The sequence below is a fragment of the Bombus affinis genome, chromosome 18 (assembly GCF_024516045.1).
Source record: "Bombus affinis isolate iyBomAffi1 chromosome 18, iyBomAffi1.2, whole genome shotgun sequence".
Classification (NCBI taxonomy): domain Eukaryota; kingdom Metazoa; phylum Arthropoda; class Insecta; order Hymenoptera; family Apidae; genus Bombus; species Bombus affinis.
In genome coordinates, this window is record NC_066361.1 from 4,680,246 (window position 1) to 4,702,007 (window position 21,762).

Consider the following 21,762-nt stretch of genomic DNA (forward strand, 5'->3'; position numbering starts at 1 on the left):
CATTCGTTGAAAATTGTTTTTAAATCGTATATGTTAATCTACTTTTTACAGCAATATATATATTTGTTTAACTAAATAATTGTAATATCTAACAATTAGAGTTTTAAAGGTCCCTAAAATGACAAAATAAATTCCCTATAAATTTGTGATTTTTAAACATTTTGGCATCTTTAAAATAATTCTATATAGTTCCTCAGATATTCTGACTACAATTTGTATGATTTCAGGCTTAGCTTTATGTTTACGAGGTTTCTCAACCGGTAAACGTTCACAATTTGGATTGTATGCGTAACAAATTTCATTTTTTTCAAGTGCTATATACGTATTGTAAAATATTGAATATTCTTAGCATTATTTTAGTTTTAAAAGGTGTCTGAGATAAGTACGAAATATTTGCTTAAGTTTGAAATTTACATTTCTGTTATTTTTTACAGATACTTGGTAATAGGAGAAATTATACGTAGTTGTTCATCGTCAGTTATACAAATTTTTAAATAACAATGGTGATGGAAGAACAACAGTCTGATATGGAGCTAGATTCAGAGAGAGTTCCTGTACCACAAGTGCAAAAATCAGTGGAAGACTCGCGTATAGAAACAGTTAATAAGGTTACAAGCATTTCTAGAGGGAAACCAAGACTTAGAAAAAAGGCACTGCATGCTGCGATACTAAAACAAATGGAATTTTACTTTAGTGATGCAAATCTAAGTAAAGATAGATTTTTAAGTAATTTAGTTAAAGAAGATCCATGTAAGAATTATAATGTTAACATTATGACATTATTTGATTGTCATTTGACATTTTAAAATTCTATCTTTGAATATTTCAGATGTGGACCTCAGTGTTTTTCTAAAATTTAATAAAATAAGAGAATTGACTACTGATATAAACAGGATATCTAAAGGTATACAAGCATCTACAATATTATCGTTATCTGAAGATGGTATGAAAGTACGACGTATAACACCAATAGTACCAAAAGAAAACACTGATGAATGTACAGTTTATGTGCAAAATTTACCTCCAGATGCAGATCATGAAACACTGAGTTCAATATTTTCTCAATATGGTCAAGTTGTATATGTTTCTATTCCACGATTTAAAAATAATAAAAAGATAAAAGGATTTGCATTTGTAGAGTTCGATACAATTGAAAGTGTTAAAAACTGTTTAAAGGTAAGAGGAACATATATAACAATAGAAAATTTTTAATTACTTTATACTATTGAATTAATATATTTTAGGCATTTGAAAAAAAAGGCTGTGTTTTACCATCATATACAGCTCCTGATAAACTTCTAAGCATTACTACATTTGATAATACAGAAAAAGATATAACATTAGGAAATGAGAAAAGTATCTGTCCTGAAAATACTGCTGCTAATGAAAAATTGGAAGACACTGAAATAGATAAAAGTAATGAGCAGGAGATGCACACAAACATCGATAATACTTCAGAAAATCATGATAATAACAATAAAAAGAAAGCAAAAAAAAGGAAACACGCAGGTACAGAATCTGCAGAATCAGGTGAAACAGAAGAGCAAATGGAGAGTGAACTGATAAAAAGTAAAAAGAAAAAGCTGAAAAATCCCAGTGATTTACACAGTGGGGAAATAGAATCAAGTAACGAAAAACAAAGTGATGTTTTTTTGGAAGGTACACAAAGAAAATTAAATAAATGTGAGAGGAATGTGCCTATAAAGGAAGAACAAGTATCAGATAATTGTGATGAAAATGAACAAATGGTAATTGATGACAGTACTATTCTAAATAATCAAGAACAAGAAAATACAAATGAAAAGAAAAAGAAAAGGAAAAAGCGGAAGAAGCAAAGTAAACTGGAAGATTTTAGTTATAGTATGGGATTACAAGTTATGGCTAAGAAGGACTGGAAATGTCTTAGAAATAAATACTTAGAATTACAGAGAAGTAAGATGAAACAACTCAAACAACATTTAAGAAAAACAAGATGGAACCAGTGGTCGAATTATGAAAAAAATAAACCTGAAAGGGTAGAAAATGATGAGAAGGACACAACGAGGAAACAAAATAGTATATCTGCATGTCGTTTCTCATTTACATCGGGAGTTATAGTTAAAATTGAAATGGATAAACCATGTACAGATCCAAAAAGTTTAAAGGTATATATATATATATATGTCGAACATAAAGATATAATGTGAGTAAAAAATAAATAAATAAATATATATAATTTTGATATATTTTAATATTTTTAGATGGAATTAAAAAATAATAGTTCTGTAAAATATATAGATGTTGAAGATGGTTCTTGTTTTGCTTATGTAAGATGTGATACAAGTGAAGCTGCACAAGCATTTATACAAAAGTCTGATGAGGAAAGAAATATGAGAATATTAGAAGGTAAGAGAATGTTGTAAATATTTTAATAGGAAGTAATTTCATTTATGTCCTATTGTGTAGGTGAAGAGGAAAAAATATATTGGGATAAAATCCTGCATGACAGAGAAGAAAAATTGAGTAAAAAAGTAAAAGTCAAACAGAGAGGAAGGAATAAATTACTAAAAAAGGCAGAAAAAGAACTTGGGAAGCATATCAAATTTGATGAAGTGTAAACTTAGAGTACTTTTTCCTGTCAAATATATTTAACAATTGTATATAAAACAGGTGATTTTATATCATGAACTTATAAAAACAGAAATGATAAATAAAATCCAACAGCATTGTTACAAATAAATCATTGTTTTCATTATGATTCTTTCAGCTATGAATTTTAAAAATTATCTATATTTAAGTCTCTTTAATGAAATTAAGGAATTTTTATCATTTAATACGTCTTTATATAAAAATCCATCTGCAGTTTTAATTTTCTACCATCTTCCCCTTCCGCGACTTCTGCCAGAATCATTACGTCCAAATCCTCCTCCTCCTCCTCCACGTCCTTTAAAACCACCGCCACCACCTCCTCTTCCAAAACCTCCACCACGTCCAAATGATGGTCTACCACCACCTCGTCCACCACCATGTCCTCCACCACCTCTTTTTGCTCCACGTCCACCTCCACCTCCTCTCTTTTGTACAGAACCAGGAGGTTTAGGCAAAAACCTTTGTAAAGGTAACAACTTAGCTGGATCTATGAATAGCTATAATGGAATAGTAATAATTAATGGAAAATAGTTGTTAAGTTTAATTCATACATATAAAAACAAAATATACCTGTGCATCCTTTTGAAAACTGGATGCCTTTATATTTTCAGATAATTTTATAGACACATAGTAATCTCTAATGTTGCCAAATATTTCATCTATTTTTCCAATTTGTTGTTTATTCTCCGTATAAATTGGAGCATTAAAGAAGGGTACTTGTTCTATATCTACTTTAGCAACTAAGTCATCTTGAACCGTCCATGTAAAATGTCCTAATGGAGTCACTTGTTCTGGTGGACCTTGATCATATCTATAATATATGAATCATTATTATATATCTAGTGAGAAAGTATGAAATGTAATAATTACCCTTTTCCACCTCTATCACCACCACGGCCTCCTCGGAATCCTCCTCCACCTCTTCCACCACGACCTCCTCTTCCAAATCCGCCGCCACCACCACGACCTCGGAATGACATTTTTTTATTTTATAAATACTGAAAATAATTCATTCTATTGTTAACTTAAAAATACATATAAGGTTATGTACGAAAAATACATAACTTCACAAAAGTAAGAGTGTAGAGTAAAACCACGTGTCTAACCTGTAAAAATTATGGTTAATAAAATATTTCTATCTCTATGCAATTATACGATATTTTTTATAATTCAAGTTATTAATTGCACAACGTATCAGAATTAATTTTGTTACTATGTTTAGATAACTGTAATTACACTCTGTTATTACAAAATAGCGGCATTTTCTTCTATAAACTACAGTTTACACTTATGATCATAGTCTGCGCATGCGCGTTATGAGCATGTAGTGATCTAACACGGCATATAGTACTTGAATGAAATAATTTAAAAGAGTTTAATGTATTAATTACATAAATAGAATAATATTGTGGACTATTTTATTTATAAAATTAACATAATTTTTATCATATCTTATATTTTTAAATTCAAGTTTGATATCAATTTTCATTACATCTAATTTTCTTGTATATTATTTTTTTTATGTACACTGTATTCTGCTATTTATACCGCCATTTTATAAATAAGTATTAGTAAATATACAGTATACATTCAAAATGTTTTAGCCTTTTTTTACTATAATATATGTATTTGTAATTTGAAAACAAATACTAATAACATTTACATTTTGACAATACATTTTTTCACTCGTTCCTGTCATGATATGACCATTACTACCGTTTATTTAATTCGCAAATATGCCACGCTATCATTTATATTGGAAATTCGTATCATCGAATATCCTAACCTCCTACACATTGTAACTAGCAGTAAAAATAAACTATACACCATCTTTACTTTTACTTCAAATAGTGCAATTATATGTAGTGCAGTTTAGCTGTTGTTTAGATAAGATAGAGAAGGGTCATTACAGATCATTTAAAAATATATCCCATTGCCATAATTCGTTACTTAATGAAAGTATATAAAGTAACTAGGCGACAAAATGTGCCCATGCTCTATGTAACTTGGCGGCCAACATGATATGTTTTAATGCTTCTTGTCGACAGAAGGGTGCGTTTATCATTTGGCGTAAGCAGGTGCACGTGAGGTGACGGTGACCGTCTGCTAGACGGGTCAGTGTCAGTGGCTACGTGCATAATCTTCCTCGTGACCATCCCCGGGTAGTTTTGAAAAATTTTGTTTCAACATTAAAATCACGACCAGTCTTGTGTGATTATGTTACATAGGCTAGACGATCATCGGACGTTATAATGTTCACAGTATTTCGCATGTTACTAATACTAATCCATTTTTCATGTGACTTATTTGCCGGGTTTTATAATTGCTGTATGATCGTTCATCGCAAGTGTACCGAAATCTGGTACCGTGAGAACCTAAGGACAGAAACTGAAATGCTGATGCGTGTCGCGAACGAAATGAAAAAGCTCCCAAGGCATTTAGTGATCATTTTCGGCGCGAAGGAGGACACTGTTTTTGACTGTATACGAATTATTGGATGGTGTATTACCCTTGGTATACCTTACATCAGTTTCTTTGACATCAGTGGTAATTTTCATTTTTGTTTATTGCTTTACAATGTCATCGTTCCTATCATTATATCTTCTTATTTTTTTAAATAAGAAGATACATGAATCTATATGAATCTCATCTTTTTATGCCAGTCATTCTATCTAAATTCCAAGAGATAAATATTCTGTTGATTATTTTAGATTTGTCAATGTCATATCTGGTTTTAGAAAAATTTAAATGCAAAGAAGATAGAAGCGGAACATGTAATTAAGGTACTTCTTTTTGGTAAAAGAATGTAGAAACAATGGTTCTGTCAACTTAAATTAGGAGTACTTCATGACTTAAATCTTATCTTAAACTTAACTATTATTTAAATTTTCAGTAGAACTAATGTTTTCAGTTAATTGATCTTATAAAGTTTTTCACGTAATTAATTGAGCATATCTTTGTATTGTTAATATTTCTCTGTATACATATTTATTTCATAGAGCATTTATTCTAACCTCAAAATCGAAACGTATCTTGGCATTAACTTAAATTAAAGTTCCCTTTCTAGAATTAATTTTCTTTATTTTCTTTAATTTCGTGTCAATTCTTTTTGATATGTGGATTTAAAAAGGATCATAAAACGTTTATTGTAAAATGCTTTATTCTAATGCTAAATATAGTATAACATTTTTGTAAACTTCTACCATGATTTACATATATCCTTAGTCTATTTAAATAATTTTTTACAAACATTACATTCCCATACAAAATTTTTTTTGAAAACATACTACAAAACTTATCATAAGCTGTTGATTACATTATCTACTAGCTAAAGTTCCATTATTACTCATCTACTAATAGTTTGAACAAAAGTATATTTAAAAATTGTATAATTTTTTAACAAAAATTCAATAATAAAATAATAATAATGCATTAAATGGATTTGATTTTCTAGGATTTTCAGTAGAAATTATACAATAGATATTCAATTGTAACAATGTGAACTTATTTTATAAGTTAAAAATGTAATTATTTGAAAAAATGTAGTTATGTCAAATAATTTTTGCATCTTTAAAACTGAATACAAAGTTTACTTAGTCTTATCTAGTCTCAAGGACAAATCGAGTATGCGTGCGATAGTATATTCGAATTCAATTAATCTTGCTATTAAAAAGATACATGATTATATGATATGATTCAACTATTGCTTTGTTACTAAATCAATAAAATGAATTTATAAAATGTTTTACAATTAGAAAATTATTAGAAAATGAATTTTATAATTAAATTTCGTTGCTAATTACATCATGTTTATAATTAATAGTATACTTATAATGATTTTTGTTGTTATAGGTTATTTAGTCCGAAATGAGAATTTATTGAAATACGAACTCGCAAAAAGACGGCCTGATTTACTAGATCGCATCAGTTGGAGTAAACCAAATGCAGGATTCAAACAAAATGGAATAACCGGTACGTTTCCTATACAAATAATGTCTTATAATTAATAATATATTGAATAGAATCTAATCCTATAATGCTGGTGAACATGGTAATGTACATATGTATCGTTCTTCCTAATTTATAGACTTCAAATTGAAAACGAGGATATCTTTGTTGTGCGCATCAGATGGAAAAAAAGAAATAGTATCGTTAACAAAAACATTAGCTGAAGCTGTCGTCACAGGGACGATTAAGCCGGAAGAAATAAATATCGATTTACTTAATGAGAAATTGAATTCACGGGGAATTCCGGACCCTGATATGGGACTAATATATGGTCGCCTTTGTTCTACGTACGGTGTCTTGCCATGGCAAACACGAATAACAGAATTCTAGTAAGTTTATTTCGATCATATTAGGTCATCCCATAAGTTCGTTCCGTTTTTCGAGCGGTTATATTTGTTAAGATTGTTTACATACCTTTCAGTTTCATGAAAAAATGTAATCCCCCTCTCGTTGTACAACTTCTTCCCATTTTTCAAGTGTATTGGTCCCTTATCGCTGTATGTTTATAAATCGACACATGAAATGTATACACAAAAGTTGGCACGAACTTATGGGATGACCTAATATATAGTTTTCGTATTCTTCAACATTTTTTACATTCAATTTGTAATAATATATATTTTCTATTTCAGCACGTTACCTTTACACGTTAGTTTATCTGCAAAGGATTTCACGTGTCTGTTAGAAAAATATAGTAAATCCGAACAACGATTCGGAAAATAACTGGAATTGTTGTTCATTTGCGAAAAGTTTTTGTATCCAAAAACAAGAAGAAACAAACAAATGTGAAACAAAATATAGCTTCTAAGGACATTTTTTACAAAGACTGAATTTAAAATAATTTACAGATACTATTTTATAAGTGGTTGCGTGCTAAATAAACTTATAATGGCTACATGCGTGGCACAAGTGTCGTTTCATGAACCGGTTTTAACGTTTGCCGATAAGAAGGAATTTAGGTACCTTAACTTGAAGAGTTTCTCATAAATAAGAAAAGAAGATTCCACAAAATGCTGTAGAAGCGAAACATTTTAATTGTATTTTTAATTATGCAAAATAATTGTCCTGCCATAAGTTAATACCATAAAAATTGGAGAGAAACATAAAGAATGTGATATTTTGTTTTTCTCCTCAATTAATGAAAGATTTCGGTTTATTTAGTTTTAATATACTATATCAATAGTGTGTTAATGCTAAGTAAAATATAATTTTAAAGAATACAAAGAGGAGTGATAAGTAGACTATTAAAGAGTGATAACATTTTAAAGAGGAAAGTATATTGATTTAAACTCAAGTACAAATAAATTTAGGTAGTTAAGGTAAAATTTTAGTACATCAATTTTTTAAAGTTTAACTAATATATCACTCTTCTTTTAACTTTATATTTTCTAAACAAGAACCAGGAGCACTCACGCTTTATGAATAAACATATTATGAAATTAAAATCTTGGCAGCTGTTGCATTTTATTTATTAAGACGGTAACATTCCACATATACATATATAATTATTTATTTCTAAAATGACCATGCACACAAATATTTTGATATTAAAATGATGACAAGATTTTTACTTTTGTCTGTGGTATTTGTCTCGTAAAAAATTGCCTATTGTGGAATCAAATTCCTAAAATATAAATATAATTCGTTTTTGCATAAGCCTTGTATTACTTATTTAACAATCCTTTCTATAACTTAATGGTTTTAGAAACATTAATCGAATTATATGTGATTATAATCAGGTCATTTCTATCATTTAGGTACTCTTAAGTGAGCATTATTGTTTGTTTGTTATTATTTGCTTGTAAATTAAGGACATAAGATCAACAACCATGTAAATTCTATATGTATATTCTACTAAATGATCAATTTTCTCTTAGTTTTGATCATTCAACTGTTAACTTCTCTTTCATAGTTACTTCTCTAATATTACATATTATATCTATGATAAGATCTTCTTTAATGAACACTAATAATATTAGGCTCAGAAATGGTATTCATCAATTTGCTTCTATATTAGACATATCATTAGAGATTTAGCAACTATTCGACTAACCGATTAACCGACTCTCAAGAAGCTGACGTCTTTGCCGATGATTTTCAAACTCCTTTACAAAACGCGTCAAATTTATGATTGTTTAATATTATAAACTCGAAAATAAATTTTTTAACATTGTTATATTTATTGAAGTCTTTGTTCTGATAAAATTAAGATATAATTACCAAAGTTTATAGTTTATTAATAGGTACTTATAGTATATTAATTGGTTTTTATTTAGTTTATTTTATACTAATTTATTACTAATTAAATATACTAATTAAATACTAATTATTATTTTTAATTTTTTATATAACAATTATGGTACATATAAGTAAGTATACTATATTACTACATATTAAAAAATATTAAAATCATACTAAAGACAGTAAAGAAAGAATATTGTACTTCTATTTGTATATCTTATCAAGTTATTAATAATACTAAAAATTTAAGGCCGATCAATCGGCCTTTTTTGCCGACTAGTTGTTGAGTACAAAAGTGGCCGGATAATCGGCTTAACTAGTCGTTCACTAGTCGGTACATTTCTACCGACTCATTATGTTTTACATTGGAAAACGAAAATAAAAATCAAATTAGTCGAATTATGGCCAAACGTAACTTTTTAACTTAACCTAACCTTCTAATTTAAAAGATTAAAATGACCAATTAAATAGTAAATATCTAAACCATTTCTTTAATTGATCTGTATCGTTCACCATCGATACCATCCAAATATAAAATTCTCAGCAGACTGTCTATGATACCTTCCACTGGTACGTAGGCTTAACATCGGATTATATACTTTTAAAGATGTCAGTCCGGCTTTTTCGTCCACACAGCAAGTATGTATATACAATGGTTGTTGGCGAGCAGGGAAGCAACCATTTTTCAAGATAAACTGCGCTATATTGTACTTATATACGCTGTACATCTACGTGGGAGAGAAAGGAGAGAAGGGAAAGGAAGGAAGAGGAAGAGGACATAAGAAAGAACGACAGGAATAAAAGCCAGCTAACTTTTCTGGAGACGCAATCACGTCTTCAAGAATTGCGTCTGAATACTTTAAAGTTTATCCTCGAGTCAGATTGGGGAATACTTGCGCACTACCGGAAGTTCCGATGTTGTTATACTTACGTGCTTAAAAAGTTAAAGCAGAAATCACTAATTCGATAATCCGTAAAGTTTATAATCCGTAAACCTCGTTCAATGTCATCCGTTATTGATATAATTTGTAAGAATTCGATTCGTTTTCCAAATAGGTCGTTATTTTTTTTCTACACCTTTTTCCTGCACTATGGAATTCGTGTGCACTCGTTTATTAGGTTCATTTTATCCGGAAATAGATAAAGAAGAATCGATCTTGTAGAAGTTACATTTTGACGCACACATAGGGCATATTGTTAGATTTATCTTTTTGTTTCAATGTTTTAATTCGAATTTAAAAGATACTTAATAATTGTTTTAGCAAAATTAAATATAGGTTAAATTGGAAAGATGATGAATGAATCTTTATTGTTACAGATTTATTGCACTCAAGATTTACGCAAAGTTAAATGCCCCTTCGTTACGTTTCCCCACTCCCGCGACTAGTGGAAGACGATCCAAAACATTTAAGAAATACATATATCAAACAAGAAGGAAACATTCGCACCTGTGTCGCGATTGTTGTGCCATGATGGAAAACAAGTGACCCAGATTCGCCCCTAGAAAACAAGTGCCTCTACCTGTTGCACTTCATCCCCGATGCATGAAAACCTCCATCTACTAAAGAAATATGTAGACATATTTCTGTAGAAATATTCTGTAGAAATATTTCGCCTTTTATAATATTTCTTCCTTTGAATTTTTTTATATCTTTCTCGTCTACTTGAAAATTATAGTAAAGCGTTTAAGAATATTAGAATTAGTGTTAGTATTAGAAAAGAATAAAAGGAAGAAAATGCTTTTTCGTAAAAAGAATAAGAATGAAAAAAATTAATAATTAATTATTCCTTCCAATTATACTAATTTTGACTTTCATCGCTTTTTATCGATAAAAATAATTCTCAGAATCATTTTTGCGTCGAGAAATCGGTAAAAAAAAGTAGAAATATTTAAAAATGAAAAATCGATCTAAATCAACAGTAAGTAAAATCGAAGCGTGTTTAGAAGAAGGAATCCTTCTTTTTTAGGCGCTACACTAAAATGTCACGGAAGTGATAGTAATCGGCGGAAAGGGTGGCACGAATGAAAAACAAATACAAAACAAACGATGAAAAACAAATACGTGAATATTCACTTAAATCTTTATGCAAACTTCCAATAGCTTTTTGTATAACCATTTATTATAGAAGCACAAATCACGAATATGAAATATTCTTCTATCCAAACTGAATATGCAATGAATAAAAAACACTTATATAAATTATTACAATATTTCAATAACATAAAAATTCCAATGGAGTATAAATATTTATTGAAATTTCCAATATTTCTCCAAAATTAAATACCACATAAACAATTCTAGAAGAAAATATTAGACATAAATTACAACTGTTCACCTTTAAATTAAACACAAATATTTAATCAAATATTCAAAAATTAATATTTAACAAGCAGAGTTTATCTAAAGCAAATGCAATATGGATGAAGAGTAAACACATAAATCAGTAAAACCAACCAGGTTTTAAATTTCAATGAGATTTATGTTTGCAGTAGATGTCTTATAATGTCTGTGTATATTTTCAGATTTTTTTCAAATTTTACAATCAAAATAGTCATGTCTCATTATAGTGCTGTTGTATAACCAGAGGTGTTTACTTTGTAAGCATGGGGCCAGGTACCCCATGAGGCTGCAAAAATACTGATCAACAAAATTAATGAACAATTATCAGAATTACAGAAAATACTGGTTAGTATGCAAAGACTGGGGTACAAATTGTAACTTTGCTAAAATGATGAATCCTTCAACTTTTGATTATTTGAATTATTGAATCATTGCTTATGATGGCAGTTTTAAAAACAGTTTTGGCCATTGCATTGTGCATATTCTAATTAACAGTAATGCATATATAATAGTAATAGTAATAACCAAAGATTCAGATTAACCAAAGAATCTTCAAATATTAATTTCCTATTGGTTTAATTGATTTACCTGTAGGGGCCCAAAATGACTATTAGCTTCAGATCCCCAAAGCTTTAAATCTGCTACTGTATACGACTCAGACAAATCATTCCCATTCCACTAAACCTCTCGAATAGGACACTTTAAACCTTCTGTACTATTATATGGAGCGATAGTCAGAACAGTCGTGCAACCATGGAGAGAAACAGTGTATGTACAGATCGATCAGCGTAATCCATCTCAGCATTCTTATTTGACCAAATCAGTCAGATATTGAGAAATCGTGAAAATAATCGTGCCAGTGTGAAAAGAAGCAGTTACAGATAGATCAATCTGCGTTCCACCTCAGTAGTCTTGGTACAGGGATCATCGATTCTGCTTGGTGATGATTATTATTTGCCAAGACTCATAAATAATAAAGGAGATAGCCGGTGGTGTAATTGAATCAAAATAATGTAGAGGTATCGTGTTATACGCCTCGGGCAATCATAACTCAGGCTATCTCGTCTGTGTGTCGGCCCATGTCAGCCCGAGGTGACTACGGGGGATGCGCCGAGGGTGCCTCTATATAAAGGGTGTCATCTCTAACCCCGGGCACTCGTTCCACCGCAGCAACAGGCCGCAAACGTCGCGTATCCCTCCTGCGAACGCGATAGTTTCCTTTCTATTTCCCTACCTTTCTTCTTCTTCTTCATTTTGTGCAACAAATTCACCGGAATCCACCCACCAAGGGGAGGAGCTTGACACATCCGGAGACCGTCGAGAAAGATTTTCGATAGTCATAACAACTACATTTACGACATGGTGAGTGATTCAGTCTTCTTGTGAATTTTTGGTGCACCGGTGGAGGATCTCTCTGTTTGGACCTTTCTCTTGCTATTATACTTTCTCTTGACTTCTCATTTATTTACTTTCCATCTTTTTGGAATAGGTTTAGATTAGGTAAACGGTGCTTTGTGTATTAAGATCATGGTGAAAATGTTACTGATTTTCAGCCTTTGCATCCTTATGTAATTTGAAGTTTTCTTTTCTTAATAGAATGTATTCATTTTTCCCGGTAAATCTGATATAATTTTGATAGTGTTTCGTGCAGCATTGGACTGTTTTGTGTCAAAGGAAGCCAGAAATGGTACCACAATTAGGGGCATACTTTGATCTTGATTTTTCTAACAATTTTAGATAGTTTTGTGTCAGAAGAAGTTTTATTACTAGTAAGTGAAGTCTGTTCTTAATTAAAGATGATTCTATTAAAAATTGCTTGCATTGTCTTGTGAATTGATAATAGTTTTGATAATAAATGAGACGAAAGTTTCACTATTACTATTTACACTCGATCCCCACGAATTCTCATTGCGTTTGTGGCGAATATGTAACAATTGTCGAAACGGTAACCACGGATTAGCAAAGAGTAATGACGAAAAGCGTTCAGGCATCTTCTATGCTGTCCTTGATATAATATTACTTCGTTTTCAATTATTCTACAGCTTCCACTGTTGTTTTTCCGTTTCCATGTTATTCGATCAAAACAGCAGTTAATTCCAGTACTAATCGATCTTCTTCCATTGAATTGACTAATTAGATTAATTTGAAGTATTTTACAAATTATGAATGTTTGCAGTTGTGGACAAATAGTTCCATTTCCTTGTAGGCCATAGCAAATGAAACTATAAAAAAGTTTAAAAGTTACATGCAATTTAACTGTTCTTTTTTCAATTTGAGAATATGATGTTTTAAAATGAACTTTATAATTTATATATTTCCATTAACGGAATGGAAAGAGTATATGATTACAGTAACTAGTTCCAAATTTCTTTTGAACTTGTTTTGAAAATGCTTACTTCCTTCTATAGAATTCAACATTATTTTAATTAATTCATAAAACAGCATATAGTTATATCAAAGAAGATGAAGGTAACTTTGAAACGTTTAAAATGTCTCCACTCCTGAAGCAGGCACTAATGTACCATTTGAAATCATTTAAATCATTACGCGTACATAATGAAATCCGAATGAAGTCCGAATTACACTAGAACTTTATTTCCGTGGACAAATCGCAGATAGCGAGGGAAATTAATGAATTCTAGCCGCATAAACAGTTAGTTGCCTGGAAAGTTTAAATAAACAAAATAAATAAAAGTTCATTGATTATTTGCATAATAATATTATCATCATTAATTAATGAAGGAAGTAAAATGGAACAATGATAGGAACTTACTACAATAATTTTCTCTATCTGCAATTTTTCATCCAAATAATAATAAATTATATTCAGACAAGGGGATTTAACTGTTAACCAACATTTCATTCCAATAAATGTGGTTCAAGAAAATGAGAATCTGTTGTAATTCGTTTCAAACATTTGATAATTCCGCCCACGTACTATACACATGAAATGATAATAATATAATAATTTATTTTCCACCCATTGCATATTTTAGTACTTTCTGTTTCTTCTGCTTTGCGTTTTTATTACCTTTAAACTATATGCAGTTTTTATCTCAACAGTAACATCGAAAGTAGCAGAATTGTTTTTGTATAAATTAGTATTTTGTTATACATACAGCTCATCAGATCATTTCCAGTCTAGTGACTCAGCAGTTAACAAATTAATTCTAAATGTTCTCTATGTAGAATCACTTTGATTTTCATTGAATGTATCTATATTTAATACTTACAATTAGTTGCATAAAGCTGATTTGTAAGATTCCATAAATAATTAATTATATTTTTGTTATATTTTATTACATTTACTAAAGTTTAGTACTCCTTTCGCCTTTTGGACGAAACGAATTCTACCGTATATTTTTCTGACAGAAACGAATATTATGAATAAAATATTCACTTACTTAAGCATGTCATTATTTCTTTTGAAATTTTAATATGCTCCAAATATAGCGAAAGAATTGTAATGTATTAAAATACATATCTCTCCGCCCCTGAAACCAGATCCATTCATTAACCATAATGCTACAGTGAACAAATGTATGCTGTTACATTTCTCTTTCTATATATATAATCACGCTTAATCGAATTATAATCAAGTTATTACACGCTCGCTTCACCAACCAAAACCTCTTTAACCTTCCGTTGCGCAGCTCACTGCTATGAAAAAATTCCATATTATTTCAATCAGACACAATTTTCAAGCCAATTTCATTACAATAAAGAGTAGATCTCGTTACCTTTTTCTGACACATATCATAAGTCATCGATATCATTATACATATATTTTATTATAAGATTCCCTTCGTCAAACAAATCCCTTAAAAGCAAAGAGAAATGATATATATATATATCATTTCTCTTATATATATGTAATGATTATATATATATGTATATATGATTTCATATATGTACGTATATATGATTTTATATATGTTAATATATATATGTATATGATTTTATAAATATATATATACATATATTTAATATTGTATAATATATATATAATTCAACTAATAAATATTAAATTAATAAAAGAAATGTATTATAGTACGTGCAGAGAGCATACAGGTTAGAGAGTCGTTCATCGCCATTCGCGGAGTTAAATGGCATTTCTCCTTCCGTTATTTTCGATAGCTCTGACGAGATATTTCCTTTGCCACTGACATATATTTAAAATTCCTCATGGTTACACCCATCTTGTTTCGCCACTTTTCTTACGACTTGCTCGTACAAATTGCTATCAAAAGAGCGGTAGGTGTATCGAGGACGATGGATAACATAATTTGCGAAGTCGATCTTCTTCCGTAGCGGACAACGAATACGATATCAGACGGAGAACGAATTTTAATTTCACATTCATCCAACTTCTTCGTTTTATTCTTTACCCTTCTTTGACGGCATTCTGGTAGTTTTTGAGCGAATGCTCTTGAAATTTATAAAGTAACAGTGATCATCATTGCTGGAGTCAAAGTTAAGGAGACTGGAAGAAATTTATGAATAATTCTTTAATTGCGGAACAACCTAACCTCAATCCATGATAGAAACGAAGTTTGGAATATTTTTTCAGTGGTGTTATTTAACGATGATGTTATTTTAACGCGTTTCGAGAAGCTTTTCATTTCTGTCGACTTATACGTTTACATGACGGACTGAAAATTATAGTGGCGTAATCACGATATTGGAAATTTGCATTCACACGTACAATAACTTCTACAATGAACAATCTTTTCTTATTTTCAATATTCCCCATCAAATCCAATTTCCCATTATAACCACAAACGTAATCAGGAGAAAGAAATTTCTTACAATTTCAGTCTTGATAAAAAAATCATTCTTATTCTCCCTTTCTTTTCCTCTGTTCTCCCACGAATCTTACTTTCGAATCACCATTCTAATTTTTCGGGTTTTCATATCTTTTTCCTTTGTTGCTCATGTAGATATTCCTCATTAGTCGTTAAAGAAGCCTTGAGGCTTTGGGCCAGGCCAAACGAAGAATAATAACATTGATAATGATCCAGTAGAGCATCGATATTATTCTTAGTCTTGGTTTATGTCGGTTATTCCTTTGGTTATTCTTCCTCGTAAATCCGTACGTTTTTAGTAGAAAACGTAGGCGACGTGGTCATTATGAAGGGCGACCGTGTACAGGGTTAATTAAAGTAACGTAAGACGTCATATTAATCTGGCTCGGTATACCGCGTTATTACTAAACATCCTGTTAAGACATCTAATAACAAGCCGATATTATTTATCACTGGCTTCCGACGCGGTCACCAACGACGCATCTCAAATAATCTGGAGAAATCTGTAACAGAATCTTTCGACCACTTCTCCGTTATCTCGTAGTAATTATGTCACGTGATATTTCGTGGGCTGAAAATCATAGCAGTGGAAGTTAAGGTTTTGAGAATTTAGACTTACTACGTACTAATATTACTGTACAAAAGTATCCGGATACTTACTTATTTTTGAAAATATGTATTTTAATTATAGAATTATGGATAAATTCCGGAGTACAATGAGATATGTGATCGAAATACTGTGACTCGATTATATTGGCTTTCGAAAGTTAATATATAATAATAAAGCTGGTGTTTGTAATTGTCAAATAACCCTAACCTAATCCCAACTTAACTCTAAATCTTGTAAAATATATATTTCGTTAGTTGACAAACTTTTTATCTTTACCTTCCCTTTCTGTTGAAACCTAATCAACGAAATTATATGTTTTATCTGTAAATTCCAGTTGTACATTAAAAAAAAATATGTTTGATATTTCTTTTCTACATTCCTATCCGATCCTATCCGATATTTTAATAATTCTATGGAACGTCGTTTGTGCAATTTTTAAGAGCTTTTAAGAGCTTCTTAAGAACTTTTAAACAATCATGATGCTCAGGAGAGTGTACACGCGAATAAAACGGAAAGAAATACAGGGAAAAGGAGATGTATGAAATTATACACGAAACATCGTTACGCGGCGATTCTTTGGATCTTCATAACTACTCCTTATTGTGTGTCCTGTTCAATGGGGATTTCAGCGTTCTCGAATGTTATGCAAACGATGTTATCGTTCGTCCAACTTGTTACGTAAAATAAATAATCAGTTCTTTCAACAAATATTTCTATGTATTCTCTATGTTACACTTTATTTCATTTTTTTCTTTGTATGACTTTTTTCTCACCTTTGTAACATCTTTCTCATTGCTATTGTTATTAATATACGTATTTATAAATATCTGTGAATTCGTAACATTGTATATCATTTTCTGTACTTATAAGTTCAGATTTAAATCTTTTATTGGTGTACTTGAGAGTTCACCACAAAATTATTACCACATTTCCATTTCATCCATACGTAACTAATGCCCAAAGGATTTTAATATTCTTTCAGAAGAGGTCGTTAACATCGTTGTATGTGCTGTCCTTCATTTGCAACTGGGCGCTGGTTTTTTCCTCCTTATTAACCCCCATGAAGGCTGATGGAAGTTTGAGGATCTTCAAGGATGGGCCCAATGACTTCGAATACGTGCTGAAGAAGCATGAGGTTGATAGAAGCTCGGAAGATCTTGACTCAAAAGAACGACGAAGCAGCATGGGGTCCTATTTCATTAGATACGGTCGCAGCGATGTGGACGGAAATATAGAGAGAGTTTCCAACAGCGATGGCGATGGTAGCTCGAAGGTGAACAGGTATCCTCGTTGGAAGTCACCGGATATCATCATTAGGTTTGGCCGATCGAGCTTCAAGAGCCTGAACGATGACACACACTACAGACACGGAAGGAATAACTTGAATTTTCTCAGGTAAGTGAAAGTGAACTACATTTTCGAAGATTTTATTCAAATGAAAAGTTTGTCAAATATCTATCGAAGTAAAGGAAATTACTGCTGATGCCTGTTAATTGTTAATTAGTAAGGAAAGTTAACCGTCGGAACTTTAAAATGTCTTCTGAAATCAAGCTTCTGTTGAGAAAACCAGCTACATTTAATTTCGTCCCTCTGGCCATAATTCATCGGTTGATCCATTGGTCTCCACAGCTACGTATCAGTGTGCTTTAATTAGATCTAGAAATAGTACCAGTAGTAGTATTTTCATATGACAACAGAAATTTGGTACAATAAAAATGAAATGAAAACTTGCTAAAAAAAGTTTTTTTGGAAAATAAGAACGTGTGCTAATACTTTTTGTAGTCACTGTACCTGATAATAATAATATTCATAACGTTCTTCGTAATATTCATTTTCCATACTAGATACGGCCGGAACGTGCAAGTTTATCCTCTAGAAATCGACGTGACTGCGATGTGCTCTGATCTACTATCAAATGACGAGGGCAACGATCTTCATCCGTACGAGGCGAGGTTGCTTCGTCTGTGTAACATTTTGAATAACAGCGATATAGAACATAGAAACAGTCTGGACTTCTTAGAAGACCGGCTCGGTTCGAAACACAATTAAATATGCTCTTGTAATCGATCCATCGCGCCTATTCATCGGAATTCGTGCCAAAACCCGCCGTCAACAGCTCACTTTCGGGACACTGCACCGTAATCGATACCGAAATTCCGATGGACAACGTTGTTATCGACCGATCCATACTCAGTTATGACTCGACGAAGATCTGTTACACCTTTCTTCGAGCTTCTAACCTCGCAAATGATTTTATGGAGATGCTTTCGTCTTGGCCTTTCAGGTAAAATTGTGCTTAATAGTATTAGACAACTGCAAATACATCGGCAACGAATTTTACATCATATTATTCGTTTGTTTGGATATTTATTGTCTACTTTGCGAAATCTTATATTTTCAAGCCTGAAAGATTATTCTCTTCCTCGAACTGTTTCATATTAAAACATTTTTCTTCAGACATCAAGCGACATAATGGTCAGAAACAAAAATGGATTTATCATATTTTTCTCGTGTGATTGCCAAATTAATTCGTTATGAACTGAGACAGATTGAATCGAGACGAAATTTTTCAATTTTTCTCATTTGGTTTTCACGGAGATATTTCAATGAGTTCCTTGAATTTCGTACAGATTTGAGAAGATTTGTGGATCGTTGTGCGATCATATGTAAATAACGCTGTTTGATATTATTTTTGTTAACGCATTATTACGTTTTTTAATGGCTATAGTATGGCCCCTTTTGCATAATTTATTAATTAGTAATAGTGAACTGACAAGTTGTGAGTTACAGATTTCTTCTTTATAAATGTACAATTTTACATTAAATAGATTGATCGAATGATTTATATGTTATTTATTATATATGTTTTTTGTACAAATTCATTTGTAAAATTCCATTTGCTTAGCTATCAAACTTGGCCCAATTATGTAAGAAAGTCAATTGATAACCTATAACTTGTGAATTGTAAAATTTCATTAATAATATTATAGTTCAATTGCGCATAAGAGAGTTCAGATAGATGAATTATCAATAATTCTAAGGAAAGAAGAATTGTTTGTATTTATTTGAATCAATAATATTTAATTATCGATGATACGAAACATGATACATGGAAGCAGTGATTATTACATCTGTTTTAAGCAACAATTTTATAATTCATTTTTAATGAATAAATTTTGCCGTCTAAAGAGATAAGTGTAACAATAAACGGAGGATAAACAGTTATATGAATCACTATAGTAGAAACTTGGTGTATCAATTTATGCGATAACGGTCTACCTCACTAATTGCTTTTCACAAATTAATTTCTATTTTAACAGTAGTAAAAAGATACTTTCCTACGATCTTTTCAAAATTTTATGTCGTCGCTAATTAGTCTAATTATTGATTTATGCCTTCGTAGATAATTTTACAACCGTAAATGATTTCTCTTCATAAAGATCTATTTGTTCGATTAACAAAAAGGCCGACGAATAACGTTGTACCATAACCTTCCTTCTGGGTACTTTAATGTACATCCACCTGCGTATTCAGTGTAAATAAAGAAAATTTCATTGGCTTCGTATACGTGAATCGAGAGTCCATGAGATTAGTCCAGAGAGAAAAGAGATGAAATAAAACTTGAACGTTTCTGCGTTGTAACAATCGTCTTCATTGTCTATAACAAAACTAAATCGTCATTCCATTGTTAGATTGTCGAGTACCTGAAAAAATTTTGGCTAAGTCCTAATAACCTAGCAACAGAGATAATGATTTATTTTAAAATAATATATTAGTTTGTTGCACCGAGTAAAGTGCAATAAACCGAATTTTTTTAATATAGTTAAATTTAATTTTCTAAAATTATTTTAAATTGATTAAAATCGTTATTTACAAACTTTCGAAAAAACCAAACGAGTTTACTTATTGCTAGTAAATTTTTCATTTATTTCTTCAACATAAATACATAAAAAGATCTATGGGATAACCTAATAATATCTACAAATTAATTTCGTATTTGAGATGAAATGAAAAGTTGCCAAATTGAAATTGAGAATTCTTATCTTATGAAACTAGAAATAATTGTGTCGTGGCTGTAATAATGTTCCTTTTTCTTTTTTTATTAGAAGCATACATTTTGTTATCTCTTTTCAAAGTTTTATGGACCTAGTTATTATTTTCTGGAGTATTCCACAATTTGAATAGGAGCTAGTATTATGTTACTGTACATTGTCTGTAACCTGAACGTTATTCTTAAAGTGAATGTAAATTTAATACACGCGTATAATTAAATAATTAAAGGGACAAAAAAAGTGACTGGAAATGTGGTTTACGTTTCTAATTCATTCACCCCTCTCCATAATACGCATTTCCTCCTTCATTTAGGGTGACCCGAGAAAAATCAAGACTTACCACTACTATTTCCAGTGGAATCTTCAAATTTGTACGTATTGCTTCGAATTTACCTCGTGTACAGTTAGAGTCGCGATTACTATAGAAAATTTTTATTAACATATGATACGTGTTATACAAACCTTTTTGAAACATTCACACCAGCAGTTAATTATATTAATTTTGGATGACTAATACAATCGTAATTCCTTTTTGAAGGATTTCATAAAATCGCACAGAATATTGTTGTCTTATTAAAAACGAGGAAATATTATTAAAAAAGAAGCAAACATCCTTATTGAAAAAATAAGAAGATTCCACTTACACTTCCTCCTGTCTACTTAATCCCTTTAAATATTTTTACCACTCAATACAAGCTAATTACCTACACAATATGCTTCATTTATCCTAATAAAGCTTGAACTCTTCCAACGATGGTATGTCCAATTCCCAAGTCGATCCTTCTCGAAGCATCATTCAAGCAATCAGCATTCACCTTTTTGTACAAATAACAATGGATAACATGGAAATAATAATGAGAATAAAATCGATTTACTCTTTCCATAAAGAACAGTCATCATGAAAAAATCCATCTACCACTAAAACGGAAATAAGCCAAAATAGCCAAGCGAAACTTCGTAGGGAAAGAAAGAAGGAAACCACCCAAACTATTAACCCCTCTAAATGTCGCTATTTCTCCCAATCAACCCGGAGGAAATTCGTTGAAGCTGTTTACACGTATACCATATGATACAAA

At 30.9% G+C, this 21,762-nt stretch overlaps 4 protein-coding genes and 1 long non-coding RNA gene across 12 annotated transcripts; 3 read left to right on the top strand and 2 right to left on the bottom strand.

Annotated features, from left to right (window-relative positions):
- The first annotated feature begins 132 nt into the window (after positions 1–132).
- LOC126926543 (la-related protein 7) lies at positions 133–2,719 on the top strand. Of its 4 annotated transcripts, none has more exons than XM_050742886.1 (6): positions 133–260; positions 435–750; positions 830–1,176; positions 1,245–2,144; positions 2,241–2,385; positions 2,446–2,719. In XM_050742886.1, exons 2-6 carry the CDS (start codon positions 501–503, stop codon positions 2,595–2,597), a joined length of 1,794 nt encoding a protein of 597 aa, XP_050598843.1. In that variant the 5' UTR covers positions 133–260; positions 435–500; the 3' UTR covers positions 2,598–2,719. The 4 variants fall into 4 exon arrangements, with proteins under 4 accessions (XP_050598843.1, XP_050598840.1, XP_050598844.1 ...); XM_050742883.1 differs by having other exon boundaries at positions 203–369; XM_050742887.1 differs by having other exon boundaries at positions 210–282.
- On the bottom strand, positions 2,606–3,949 carry LOC126926561 (H/ACA ribonucleoprotein complex subunit 1-like). 2 transcript variants are annotated; one of them, XM_050742934.1, is made up of 4 exons: positions 3,735–3,949; positions 3,499–3,626; positions 3,199–3,439; positions 2,606–3,125 (listed from the first exon to the last, which is right to left on the bottom strand). In XM_050742934.1, exons 2-4 carry the CDS (start codon positions 3,606–3,608, stop codon positions 2,853–2,855), a joined length of 624 nt encoding a protein of 207 aa, XP_050598891.1. In that variant the 5' UTR covers positions 3,609–3,626; positions 3,735–3,949; the 3' UTR covers positions 2,606–2,852. The 2 variants fall into 2 exon arrangements, with proteins under 2 accessions (XP_050598891.1, XP_050598890.1); XM_050742933.1 differs by having other exon boundaries at positions 3,499–3,595; positions 3,908–3,941.
- Positions 3,950–4,454: 505 nt separating this feature from the next.
- On the top strand, positions 4,455–8,292 carry LOC126926558 (dehydrodolichyl diphosphate synthase complex subunit Nus1). The gene is made up of 4 exons (XM_050742930.1): positions 4,455–5,175; positions 6,481–6,600; positions 6,716–6,965; positions 7,269–8,292. The coding sequence occupies exons 1-4, from the start codon at positions 4,881–4,883 to the stop codon at positions 7,357–7,359; spliced, it is 756 nt and encodes a 251-aa protein (XP_050598887.1). The 5' UTR covers positions 4,455–4,880; the 3' UTR covers positions 7,360–8,292.
- A 4,095-nt stretch (positions 8,293–12,387) lies between these two features.
- LOC126926502 (FMRFamide-related peptides-like) lies at positions 12,388–20,937 on the top strand. 2 transcript variants are annotated; one of them, XM_050742794.1, is made up of 3 exons: positions 12,388–12,581; positions 17,617–18,029; positions 18,479–20,937. In XM_050742794.1, the coding sequence occupies exons 1-3, from the start codon at positions 12,579–12,581 to the stop codon at positions 18,681–18,683; spliced, it is 621 nt and encodes a 206-aa protein (XP_050598751.1). In that variant the 5' UTR covers positions 12,388–12,578; the 3' UTR covers positions 18,684–20,937. The 2 variants fall into 2 exon arrangements, with proteins under 2 accessions (XP_050598751.1, XP_050598752.1); XM_050742795.1 differs by having other exon boundaries at positions 17,620–18,029.
- LOC126926505 (uncharacterized) lies at positions 12,575–15,136 on the bottom strand. 3 transcript variants are annotated; one of them, XR_007714663.1, is made up of 4 exons: positions 14,960–15,136; positions 14,453–14,879; positions 13,993–14,360; positions 12,575–13,881 (listed from the first exon to the last, which is right to left on the bottom strand). It is a non-coding gene; the product is annotated as an uncharacterized LOC126926505 (long non-coding RNA). The 3 variants fall into 3 exon arrangements; XR_007714662.1 differs by having other exon boundaries at positions 13,993–14,156; positions 14,251–14,360; positions 14,453–15,136; XR_007714661.1 differs by having other exon boundaries at positions 14,453–15,136.
- Positions 20,938–21,762: the final 825 nt, after the last annotated feature.

Coding starts and splice junctions, on each gene's coding strand:
- LOC126926543 (XM_050742886.1), top strand. CDS start 501: ATGGTGATGGAAGAACAACAGTCTGATATGGAGCTAGATTCAGAGAGA. Junction 2,145..2,240: donor CAGATCCAAAAAGTTTAAAG/GTATATATATAT, acceptor TAATATTTTTAG/ATGGAATTAAAAAATAATAG. Junction 2,386..2,445: donor AAATATGAGAATATTAGAAG/GTAAGAGAATGT, acceptor CCTATTGTGTAG/GTGAAGAGGAAAAAATATAT.
- LOC126926561 (XM_050742933.1), bottom strand. Junction 3,440..3,498: donor GGTGATAGAGGTGGAAAAGG/GTAATTATTACA, acceptor CATATATTATAG/ATATGATCAAGGTCCACCAG. Junction 3,126..3,198: donor GTTTTCAAAAGGATGCACAG/GTATATTTTGTT, acceptor ATTCCATTATAG/CTATTCATAGATCCAGCTAA.
- LOC126926558 (XM_050742930.1), top strand. CDS start 4,881: ATGTTCACAGTATTTCGCATGTTACTAATACTAATCCATTTTTCATGT. Junction 6,601..6,715: donor CAAACAAAATGGAATAACCG/GTACGTTTCCTA, acceptor CCTAATTTATAG/ACTTCAAATTGAAAACGAGG. Junction 6,966..7,268: donor ACACGAATAACAGAATTCTA/GTAAGTTTATTT, acceptor TTTCTATTTCAG/CACGTTACCTTTACACGTTA.
- LOC126926502 (XM_050742794.1), top strand. Junction 18,030..18,478: donor AATAACTTGAATTTTCTCAG/GTAAGTGAAAGT, acceptor TTTCCATACTAG/ATACGGCCGGAACGTGCAAG.